Source organism: Sorex fumeus, unplaced genomic scaffold (genome assembly GCF_029834395.1).
Source record: "Sorex fumeus unplaced genomic scaffold, SorFum_2.1 ptg000199l, whole genome shotgun sequence".
In the NCBI taxonomy this organism is placed as follows: Eukaryota; Metazoa; Chordata; class Mammalia; order Eulipotyphla; family Soricidae; genus Sorex; species Sorex fumeus.
In genome coordinates, this window is record NW_026606256.1 from 140169 (window position 1) to 152067 (window position 11899).

General features: G+C 61.0%; 1 protein-coding gene across 1 annotated transcript; it reads left to right on the forward strand.

The window, feature by feature from the left end:
- Nucleotides 1–4677: 4677 nt before the first annotated feature.
- SERPINE1 (serpin family E member 1) lies at nucleotides 4678–11205 on the forward strand. Its single transcript, XM_056108223.1, has 9 exons — nucleotides 4678–4776; nucleotides 5722–5981; nucleotides 6715–6948; nucleotides 7724–7918; nucleotides 8578–8776; nucleotides 9655–9755; nucleotides 9863–9949; nucleotides 10036–10119; nucleotides 10483–11205. The coding sequence occupies exons 2-9, from the start codon at nucleotides 5723–5725 to the stop codon at nucleotides 10518–10520; spliced, it is 1197 nt and encodes a 398-aa protein (XP_055964198.1). The 5' UTR covers nucleotides 4678–4776; nucleotide 5722; the 3' UTR covers nucleotides 10521–11205.
- The last annotated feature ends 694 nt before the right edge of the window (nucleotides 11206–11899 follow it).

An 11899-nucleotide genomic window follows, 5' to 3' on the forward strand; every position in this document is an offset into this window, starting at 1 on the left:
ATCCCCAGCAGGGTCTAGGCCCCAGGTCTTCCAGACCCAAGGAAGGGCAAATAGCTGAGCTCAGCATCGGACCATCCAGCCCAGTTAACTGTGTCATGCCAGACACAGTTACCCCCAGGAGTGGCCGCTCTGCCACTCGAGTACCGCAGCTTTGCTGAGCGAGTCCTGTGTCTGACACAGAGCCATGAGCCCGGGCACTGCCAGGACGGCACCCCTCCAAGCAGACTGGCTCGGTCGAAGACCACCAGGCTGAGGGGAGACCAGGCGAAGGTGCACAGGAAAGCAGGAGATTCGGCGCGTTGGACAGACAGACACCAACACAAGAGAGGCTGAGTGCTGCTGCGGTTTATTGCATCCAGAGTTCTTCTTTTTATACAGTTACAGAAACAACGTGGCAAAGCACACATTACATCAGACCATGGGTCATGTTCCCAAGACATCAAGGGGCACGTACACGTTCTGTTTTAAGATTAGGGCAGAAGATCCGCTTGTTCCAATAAAATATCTGAGTGAAATATTATGTTCCTTATAATTCCTTTATTGTCTACTTTTACTGACATTTAAGTTTTTATTCCCCTAAAGACGCCTACCCATAAACTAAAAAAATATCAGGACTTTACAAAAGCTAATATTAACTCTACTTTACTAGCAAGTATATAAAAATCAGGACTTTACAAAAACTAATATTAACTCTACTAGCAAGCATCTTTCCAAGGCCAAAAGTTAAATCAAAATATCTAACAAGCAGGCTCCTATTCCCACAGAATGGCAAGTGAAGACTGCATGTCAGAGGCGCCTAGAAAACAGAGAAAGGGGGCTGCCGGAGGCATAGACCCGTGGGTCGCGAACCTCCCATTCCCAGGGACCCAGGCCCTTGCCTGAGCCCCCTTGCAGCATGTTGCTACGTGGGCGACGCCATTGCCGGCGTGGCAGAGTGGCCCCCCATGGCCTGGGGGTCCTCTCAGATATGTGACGGGTTTGGCCTGAGAGAGTGACTGAAGGAGTAGGGGTGCAGGAGGCAGACAGCAGAGGCAGATACCCCTCAGCCAGTCTGGCCAGCTCACAGGACCCCTCTGTGGGGGTGGGTCCCCTCTTTATTCCTGCCTCAGCCCCACCCGTGGAGGGATGCCATGGTGAGCAGGAGCTGGACCTTCGCGGACATTCACGGCCACAGCTCCCCAAGGTGGACACTAGCCACCTCCCCATTGGGATTCTTGCCTCTGGACGAAATGGGGGCCCCTGGCCACGCCCACACGGCAGGTGTCCACAGTCACCACGCACATCCACGTGCAAAGCCATGGTGTGTGTCAGGGCAGGAAGCGGCTTCTCAGACCCTGCGGGTCCCACTTGCCCAAAGCTGAACTCCATTCTGGGGCCACCCGGGTCCCTCAGAGAGGCGAGCGAAAGTGACAGCAGGACCCTGTGGGACCTGGGCTTCAGGGTGTGGGGGTGCAGAGGGATCGGGCCTAGGAGGGGTCCACAGTGGTGGGACCTGCCCGGGCGGCCCCATGAACTGCAGCTGAAAGGCCACAGGCCGGGCCAACCTCCCTCCCTCCCTCGGCCCAGAGGCCGGGATACCGGCCCCCAAACCAAACCAAACATGGGCTATTTTCAGCCACTGAGCTGTGTGGGGGACAAGCCGGCCCAAAATAGCTCTGTGAGTTAGCGGGGCCCGGCCCGGCCACCCTGGCCACCCCCGGCTCTCCCAGTGAAATCACCAGGAATCAGGAGGTCGCGCCAACATTCCCGGGGCCTGTGTAACAGATAGAGCTGCGTGGAGGGCGGGGGGGGGGGGGGGGGGGCGGCGAGGGGTGTCCAAGCACTGCCAGGAGGACAGGGAGCCAGGGCGGGGTGACAGCAGCAGAGGGGGGGTGGAGAGGGGCTGGCCAGGCCCAGCAAGATGCAGAAAGGGAACCAGGGGGAGAGAAGGGGAAGAAAAGGGCGGGGGCGCCAGACCCGGGGCCCCGGGAAGTTCCGGAAAGAGTGAGTCTGGCCTAGTCACGAACCACCTGCTAACGGGTCAAGGAGACACTTTCCCCTGCCGCCGCCGTCTGGAACTTTCCCCAAAAATCCACGAGCAACACTCACCCCTTATCTGTGGGCCTCCGGGAAACCCGGGCCGCTGTTGCTTCAGAGGGACTTTACTCCCTGGATCCCTTGGGTTTTGAAGAAGGGGTGGGGTCCCAGGCGAGTGTGTGGGTGTAGGGAAAGGGGAAGATGATCAGTCCTTGAGGGGCAGCAGGTGGCCTGGCCGCCTCCTGGGAACAGGGCAGGGGTCAGGGCAACACCAGGTCCCCCGGACACCCACTTCTGTGGCACCGTTTCATAACCTTATCCCAGCTGTGGCGTCTCCTGACTTTAGCCCCTTCCTGTGGCTGACCAGTGACCCCTAGGATCATACTCTGCCCCCACCCCCCGTTATGTGATTTTCACCTGAGCCCTCTGAGATATCCTGGCGCCTGCAGGGGCCATACGAACTCCCCCCAGCCCGCAGCTCTGGCAGCATCAGCACCTGAAACACCAAGCAGGGGCTGGAGCGAGGGGACAGCAGGGAGGGCACTGGTCTTGCTTGCATCCGGCCCAGGATCAATCCCCAGCACCCTACAGGGTCACCCGAGCCCCCCACCCCAGGTGAACCCTGAGCGCAGAGCCAGGAGTTACCCCTGAGCATTTCCAGGTGTGGCCCAGAAGCCCAAAAATAAAAAAATAAAAGGATTCGCTTCCAGCCCCGTCTCCACCCGCCGCTCTGCCACTCGAGTACCGCTGCTTTGCTGAGCGAGTCCTGTGTCTGACACAGAGCCATGAGCCCGGGCACTGCCAGGACGGCACCCCTCCAAGCACAGAGCCGATGAATCCCTCAAGTACCGCCACTCATGGCCTGCCCCCCAGAATAAAAACCAACGTGGGGGTTGCACTCAACCCGATCTCTGTTCCTGTCTCATGCCCATGGGTGGGAGGCAAGGCCTGGGGGCCTTCGGGGAGAAGAGACAGGGGTCTGCACGGTGCCCCCAGATGCAGCCCACTCCAACTCAGTGCTCTCAGCTGTGCACGCCGCCACAAGTGTTTAAATGAGGCGCAGCCCCGTGGGAACATGAGTGGGATGACTGCAACTTTCCAGGGAGGAATCTCCCTTCTCTCTGCCGCCCACCTTCCCACCTGACTCTGGGGGCCCCAGAGAAGGGAGGGGGGAACCGCCCAGCTACGGTTGCCCTTGACATCTGTTTACTGAGAAAATCCAAAACAAATATCCTGATGCTGTCACCCGCAAACACTTCCAGGTGTTTGTGCCGGGCATTTCCAGGGCGCCCCGAGGACCCCCAAGCGGCCAGTGTGCACCCCCCACATTCCAGGTTCAGGCCTGCCCCCCACCGCCCAGTAGCCTCAAGTCACTTTCTCAGCTCTCGAGACTTTCCCTCGCTGGGCCAGCCCGGATCCCAGCAGCGCACCCCACAAACCCTTCCTCCACCCGCCCTCCCCACAGCTGTGGTACCCAAGTCTGGTCTGCAGGAAAAGGATAAGACATAATTCTTCCAAGAAAGCAAACTCTCCTACCCAGAGACCAAACCCCCAGCACAGCACCGCGGGGAGGGCGCCTGCCTCGTGCACTTGTGCACTCAGACCCGGGTCTGACCCCACAGGGTCCCCCGAGCACGGCAGGAGTGATCACTGAGCACCCTCGCTGAGTGTGGCTCCAAAACAAAACCCAAAAACCTTGGGCTGCTTTGACAGTCCAGCAGGGAGGGCTCTTGCCTCGCACCTGGACCACCCGGGTTTGTTCCCTGGCATCCCATAGGGTCCCCCGAGCACCTCCAGGAGAGATTCCTGAGTGCAGAGCCAGGAGCAACCCCTGAGCATCGCCGGGTGTGGCCCCAGAGCCAAAAAAGAAAAAAGAAAAACAAACTCTGAATTCCGCAGCCCAGACGTCCCCCTGGATCCTGTCCAGCCTCCAGTCCCCCACCGGGCACACCTGTGACCCACCCAGAGCCCTGGGCACAAAAGAGGGCCCCTGGGGGCATGTCCAACGTCTGGATGCTCCGGGGACTCAGTCCTGCATCACCCGAGCCCGGCAGCCAGAGGCAAAGGCAGCGTCTGTCCCAGCAGCCCAGACCCAGACATGGCACGTTCCTCCATGCCCGCGGGCTGCTGGGGAGAGGCCAGGAGGGAGGGTGTGCCCACGGCCAGCGAGAAAACCCACAGGGCTCCTGGCGGCTTTGAGAACTTTGAGGTGACTGTCTCTGGGGAAAGGAGGAGTCGGTCTCACCCGACTGGCTCTGGGGGCCACTGTCACGCCAGACACTGGGCAGCTAGGGGGCATCAGCTCTGCCAGTGTCCAGTTGGCACACACCAGCCAGAGACAGAGGAGCTGGGAGAGGAGCCAGATGGAAGGAGACAGTGGCCAAGACTGGGGTGTCACATGTGTATACACACACATACACACGCACGCACACACACACACACACACACACGCCTTAGCAACGCGCAGGGGAGGGACAGGAGGCCCCCAGCTGCCGGACTCCACGGCCAGAAAGTGGGAGGGGCTGCCCATGAGTTCATCTACTTCCTGCCCAAATCTGCTTTAAAAGGAGGCAGCCTGGGCTCCCCAGGAATGCAGCTGCCTCTAGTTCCAGGCTCAGGAGCACTGCCCGCAGAGCTCTCTCTCTCTCTCTCTCTCCGTGCAGCCCCGGCCCAACCACCGCAGCCGCCACCACAGCCAGCATCCCTGCAACGGCCACTGCTGAGCCCGCACAGCCAGACCCCGGAGCACCGAGACCTGAGGTAAGAGGAGGGTGGATGCTCTCCGCACACTCGGGGAGCCCTGAGGATCTCCTCCATTCCGGGGCCCTCACTCCCGCTCCCTGGACAGACACGAACCCTGACTGAATCTGGCCTTAGTAGTGATGACCAGGCTGTAGGGAAGCCCCCACCCCCAGCAACGGGCGTCTCCCGCCTGCTCGGTCCCCCATGAGACACCGCCATTTGCCCCCAGAGCCCCCAGGAGGGATGAGCTGAGAGGGGAGCTCCCCAGTAAGATTCTGGAAGCATCCTTCAGGCTCGGGGCATTATCCTCGGATGCCCCAGCCTCCTGGGAGTGAGGAAGTTGGTACCAAGAATTCCCAAGAGACAGGGGCTGGGGCCCTAGTGCAGCGAGCTGCGAGGACCCTTGCCCTGCACGCAGCTGACCCAGTTCAACCCCAGCACCCCAGGGTCCCCTGAGCCCACCAGGAGTGCTCCCTGAGTGCAGAGAGCCAGGAGTCGGGTCCGAGCACCACCAGGTGTAGTCCAACCCCTCTCCCCCCAGAAAAGAAATGGTGCTGAAGACCTCATTATTGGGGGTCAGTGGGAGCTGGGGTTCAGGGGCAGAGTAGAGGCCGTTCATGCGGCACATCCAGGTTCCATTCGCAGCACCCAAATACAAAAATTTAAACCCTCCCAAGGGGGTCAGAGAGATGACCCAGTGATTGGGACTCATCCTTCACATGTCCGGGCACCTGGGTTCAAACCCCATCACCACCTGAGTCCCTGAGCACTGCCAGGTGGAGTCATGGGTCCCCTGAGCCCGCTGGGGAAACCCCTCTCCCCAAAAAAATATACACAAGATTGCCTGGGCCGGGATGAGAAGGGCTTCGATGCAAACCCAGCATGGTCTCCCCACTGCCAGCACAAAGTGGGGGCCCCTCCCCTCCACTGCCCCCTCCCTCACGCTCGTGTCTGTGCCCCTAGGATGCTCAGTGGTCCCGTCCTCGCCTGCCTGGCCCTGGGCCTGGCCCTGGCCGCAGGCACTAGGACCGACACAGTGCGGGCCGCCCGGCTGGTCACGGACTTCGGGGTGAAGGTGTTCCAGCAGGTGGCCCAGGCGTCCCCGGACAGCAACATGGCCTTCTCCCCGTACGGCGTGGCGTCCGTGCTGGCCATGCTCCAGACCACCACGGCGGGGGAGAGCCGGCGACAGATCCAGGAGGCCATGTACTTCCGGACGGAAGGTGGGACTGGGGCAAAGGATGGGGCCGGGGGTACCGCCAGAAACCAAGGAAAGGCTGACCCGGACGCGGGGGCCTCCCGTCTCCTTCCTGACACGCCCCTCAGCGGGCTTGATGACCTCAGCCTGCTCCCTGTCCCCTTCACCCTCTGAACCCCGGCCTTCTGCTTCCAGAAGGGGAGACCGAGGGTGCTGGAAAAATGTGCATGTTCACCCAAGCCCCACTGGACTGAAGTGTGGAACTATGCGGCCCAGTTAGCCAGAATCGGCCCCCAGAGCCCTGAACTAAATGGGAAAGGTTCATAAAAACGGAAAACTGGGGCTGGAGTGATAGCACAGCGGGTAGGGTGTTGTCCTTGCACGCGGCCGACCCGGGTTTGATTCCCAGCATCCCATATGGTCCCCTGAGCACTGCCAGGAGTGATTCCTAAGTGAAAGCCAGAAGTAACCCCTGTGCAATGCCGGGTGTGACCCAAAAAGAAAAAAAAATTAAAAAATAAAAAAGGAAAAACTTGGGGCAGAGAGACAGAGCAGTGAGCAGGACACTGGCCTTGCAGGCAGCTGCCTAATTTGATTGCCAGCGCCCTGTAGGGTCCTCGAACACCACCAGGGTCCCCCTCTGAGCGCAGAGCCAGGAGTAACTCCTGCGGGGTGTGGCCCACCCACCCCCGAGGAGGAGACCGCCCTGAGCGCAGGATAGAGGAGGCCTGAGCTTGTCATGTCCTCTGGCCCGGCAGACCGCGGCGTGGCGCCCGCCCTACGCCGGCTGCAGAAGCAGCTCCTGGCCCCGTGGAACAAGGACGAACTGAGCGCCGCCAGCGCCATCTTCGTGCAGCGCGACCTGCTCCTGAGCCCGGGCTTCATGCCCCACTTCTTCAAGCTGTTCCAGACCACGGTCAAGCAGGTGGACTTCTCGGAGGTGGAGAGAGCCAGGTTCATCGTGAACGACTGGGTGCAGAAACACACCAAAGGTGAGCACACAGGCCGAGAGCCAGTGCCAGAGAGACCAGGACCCCCACTCAGCCTTGCCCCTCCAGCCCCCTCCCCTGCAGTCAGAAAGCCAAACGCAGGGCTGGAGTGATGGAGGGGAGGGAGTTTGCCTGGCATGTGGCCAAGACAGGTTTGATCCCCAGCATCACATATGGTACCCAGAGCACTGCCAGGAGTAACTCCTGAGTGCAGATTCAGGAGTAACCCCTGAGTGTCACCAGGTAAGACCCCCCTCCAATCAAGGCCAAAATTAAAAAAAAAAAAAAGGCCAAATGCATTCAGAATCCTCAAACCCACCTTGAAAGAGCCCCTAAAAGCCGCCAGGTCACCGGATATAACCCCGGGACGTCCTCTACAACCTCAGGGAGCAAAAGGGGAAAAAAACCTGATTTTGGGGTCCCATCAGGGTCTCAGGACCAAGTCAGGGGGTGACCAAGCCTGATACTTACCATCGGAGGGAGACAGAACAGTCTAGAAGGGCCAGAAAGACAGTACAGTGAGAAGGCACTTGCCTTGCATGCGACCGACTAGGGTTCGGTCCCTGGCATCCCACAGGATCCTCCAAGAATGGCCAGGAGTGAGTCCTGAGCACAGCCAGGAGTAACCCTGAGCACTGCTGGTCATAGACCCTCCCTGCAAAACAGAAAAAAACTACACTAAAACCCAGACTAGAAGCTGCTAGAAGCTGCCAGAGGGGTGCCCCAGCCCCACCCTCTGCCCAGAGCCCTGAGCACCCGCCCTGCCCGACACCCCCAGGCATGATCACGGACCTGCTGAGCACGGACGCCCTGGACCCTCTCACACGGCTGGTGCTGGTGAACGCACTCTACTTCAACGGCCAGTGGATGATGCCCTTCCCGCGGTCGGCCACTCACCACCGCCTCTTCCACAGGAGTGACGGCAGCAGCTTCTCGGTGCCCATGATGGCACAGACCAACAAGTTCAACTACAGTGAGTGCCGCCCGCCCAGGAGAACCAACCCTGGCACGGTGCCCGTGGTGATTCCCTTGCAGGCAGAAGCTGAAGTGCAGAAACCTCCAGGCTTCCCTTTGATCCCCTGACCACTCCCTGTCCCGCCCACCAGGGTGCCTCAGCAGTTCCTGGTGGGATCCCCCTGGGAGTGTGGAAGTTGGAAGCTGAGATTAAGGAGTTCCATGGCAGGGTGGGTGTGGGGCAGGGAGGTGGGCAGGAGTGTGGAGGAAAGAAAGGAGCCACCCCCAAGAGGTCAAGGTGTCCCAGCGATAGGACAGCGGTAAGGGCTGGGGGCTGGTCCTGCAGCCAGCCAAGGTGGGTTCCATCACCAGCATCCCCGAGGCCCCCCCCCCCCCGAGTCCCGCCAGAAGTGATCTCTGAGCCTCTGAGCTCAGAGCCAGGAATCAGCCCTGAGCACTGTCAGGTGGGGCCCCCAAACCAAAAAAAAAAAAAAAAAAAAAAAGCAGAGAAACGGTTTTCCACAGGGTGACTATGCAAAGGGTTTAGGAATATGACAGAGTGCTGGGGAGTCACCGCAGGGGGCGGGGCCTTCCCCAAACTGCTGAGATAAGGGAGCGGCAGGAGCCTGGGGCCAGGGTGAGGAGCCGGCTGCTCCAAGGCACCGCCTGTCCCTGCAGCCGAGTGCACCACCCCCGATGGCCACATCTACGACATTGTGGAGCTGCCCTACCATGGCGGCACCATCAGCATGTTCATCGCCGCGCCCTACCAGAAGGAGGTGCCCCTGTCCGCCCTCACCGACATCCTCGACTCGGAGCTCGTGAGCCAATGGAAAGCGAACATGACCAAGGTCGTACGCTTGCTGGTGCTGCCCAAGTGAGTGCCCACCCACGGGGCATCCTGCCTGACAGTGGCGGTAGGGTGGGTGCCACTGCCCACCCCCACGGGGCTTCTGGCCTGATGGTGGGGGCAGGGTGGGCACCATTGCCCAACCCCCGGGGTTTCCGGCCTGACGGTGGTGGCAGGCTGGCGGGAAATAGACAAGCATGGGTTTGATTAAGCCACCGCCTCCGTCCTGCTTCTGCTGAAGGGCAGGGGGTGGGGGTTCTAGAACCTGTGCCTCATCTGGCCTCACACCACCCACAGGACCCCCAGAGCAAGGATGGAGGCAGGGCAGAAGGGGTACCTCCGCCTGCCCCTCTCCAGAAGGCCCCTCCCCTACCCCAGGGAAACACTGGGAAGGGCCCAGTCGCTCTGCACTGCTCTCAGCTGCGGCTCACATCATCTCTGCAGGAGCCAAGGGAGCTGGGCTGGGCAGTGACAGAAACATCCAGAAGCTGTGGCCATGTGTTCCCCGCCCCCCCCCCCGCCCCCTCAGCCTTCCTGTTGCCCAACTCTGGAGGGTGGAGATTTGAGTGGGTTCTGCCTCTCTCCCAAATCAAGCCCATGAGCCCATGAGTCACTTGCCGGTGGGAAGCAGTGACCCCCACCCGGCAGTCCTCCCTGGGGCCTGCACTCAGCAGCACACCTCCCGCCTAGGTGCCAGGAGAAATCTGTGCGTGCTCCTTCCCACAGCCAGACTGGGCTTTTCTGTAGGTGCAAAAGCTGAGGACAGTCATTAATCGCGGCTAAGGAGGCCCAGAGGGGCGAGGGTCGGAGTCAGGCGCCCCCCAGAGGGGGAGGGCAAGGGGGCGGCTCCCGGCAGGGGATGGGCAAGGGGCCGTGCCCACAGCTTCTCCCTGCCACTGCCACAGGTTCTCTCTGGAGACTGAAATTGACCTGCAGCAGCCGCTGGAGGACCTGGGCGTGAAAGATGTGTTCAGCCCCAGCCGGGCAGACTTCAGGAGCCTCTCAGGTGAGGCTGCCCCCTTGCTGGCTTCTCCCGGCAGACAGGGTGAGGGGCGCCTGTGGGACCCGCCCCGTGCAGCTGTGCCTCAGGGGCCTGTGATCCCCCCATTTCAGACCAAGAACCACTCTACGTGTCCCAAGCACTGCAGAAAGTGAAGATCAAGGTGGACGAGAGTGGCACGGTGGCCTCCTCCTCCACCGGTGAGTCCCGCCTGGGGTGCCAGGGGACCCGGGGGACGCCAAGGCCCTGCCCAGTCCCATCGCTAACCCACACCCGTCCCTTGCAGCCGTGATCATTTCGGCCCGCATGGCCCCTGAAGAGATCATCATGGACAGGCCCTTCCTCTTTGTGGTGCGACACAACCCCACAGGTGAGAGCTGGGTGTGCGCCCACCTCCCGGGCCCAGGCTGGACTCCAGCCAGACAGGTGCACACACATGCATGCACGTGCACACATGCAGATGTACCCCACACGAATATGCATACATACACACATGCACATGTGCAAGCACACACACACACACACACACACACACACACCATGACCCTAAAGGAACAGTGGGGACAAGGGATGCAAACCCAGTTCACTTCCTGTCCCCAAAGCACAGAGACTGGACCCCCTCAGGGTCCCCCCACTGAGTCTCAGGAGCCTCCAGGACCCCCATCTCACGCATCACCCACCCGCAGCCCCATTCACTGTTCCACCCATGCTCACCTCCTGTCCCTATCCTCAGGAACGATCCTTTTCATGGGCCAAGTGATGGAGCCCTGAGTGCGGGCAGGTGGCGGCCAGGTGGGACACAACTGGACAAGGACCCGCGAGGAAGCACATCTGGAGTGCGACATCTCTTCTATCTCTTCTGGATTGATCTTTCCAGAGAAAGAAAGACATTTGCTCTTTTTTTTTTTTTTTTTTGGAACTGATAACTCACCCAGACCTCAGCCTCTCCCAGGAGGACATGAGCAAACGCCCGGAGGAAGTCCTGGGGGCACCTCCGAGGGCCCCCCTGCTGGCAGAGCCCCCTCCTGCTGCAAATTTCCAGAAGTGTCCGCATGAGCTCCAGCCCAGCGTGGGGTGCTCAGGGCCGACCTTCGGAAGCCTTGGCAGGGCGGCTGCGAGGCTCCCGGAGCTCCTGGGGCTGGGGGGAGGATTTGCGTTCCGGTCACGTTGCCTGCACTGGAGCACTGTCTGCCTCCGCCGAGGCTGGCTGCAGGCCAAGGGCCGGGCGCGAGCCACCCTTTGGGCTCAGAAGCCGAGTGGGCTCGGGGCGCCCGCCCACCCACCCGCCCCGAGTGCTGGGTGCGTTCCTGATCCCGAGTGTCGGGGAATTGTTTACTCCCAGAAGCAGATTTCTGCTTCCCACAAACTTGATTTTGCAGGAAGGCGGGCAGGCTGTATGTGCTGGGCTCTCAGCCCCGGCTGGGGAGGGGAGGCGGGGGGCACGCTTGAATATTTATCACATCCTTCTGCTCGTGTGCTTGCCAGAGACGGTGCTTGAGGGTGGTGGGGGGGGGGACAGGGGGTGCTATGTACACTCACTTCTAGACCCCTCTGAGGTGTCTGGCGCAGAGCCTGCTTGCCCACTGTGGGACCCAGGGGGCACGCGGGAGTGACGGCGCCACACCGCCACCTGGTGGCCAGTCGGGGCTCCCCGCCCCAGCTCCTGGCCTGGTCCCGGTCTGGCCAGCCTCTCTCTCCCCTTGACTGGACCCAAAGGAAGTGGTGGGTGCGAGGGACCTGAGCGAGGCCAGTCAGCGGCTTCAGAAGTTTCCAATCTATTTAGGAGCACAAGTGGGAGATCTGCCCGACCCAGCAGGACAGAACTTTCCCCAATTACAGGGTGACTCAGCTCGCTGGTGACTCACGCCCGTGAGTCATTTCCGGCTGCTGTGTGGAGCCCAGACACGTGAGAGGGAGACAATGAGAGCGAGGAGAGGGACAGTGGCAGGCTCGGTGACCCGGGCGAGATCACCTTTGCTAACCACGTCCAGCTAGAGGCTGCCCAGGGCTGGCTCTACCACCCGCCCGCCTGGCCCAGCGGCCAGAGGAAGATCACCCCAGGAGGACGAACCCTTGGTTTCTGGTCCGGCTGAGTTCCCCTTTGTTCGTAATGCACTGGACAGTGTCGGTGGCCGTGGGCTGCCCTCACG

Bases quoted from the DNA above. Each gene is read 5' to 3' on its own strand.
- SERPINE1 (XM_056108223.1), top strand. From the start codon at position 5,723: ATGCTCAGTGGTCCCGTCCTCGCCTGCCTGGCCCTGGGCCTGGCCCTG. The intron at 6,949-7,723 runs GTGAGCACACAG...CGACACCCCCAG, and splicing joins GGTGCAGAAACACACCAAAG to GCATGATCACGGACCTGCTG. The intron at 10,120-10,482 runs GTGAGAGCTGGG...CCCTATCCTCAG, and splicing joins GGTGCGACACAACCCCACAG to GAACGATCCTTTTCATGGGC.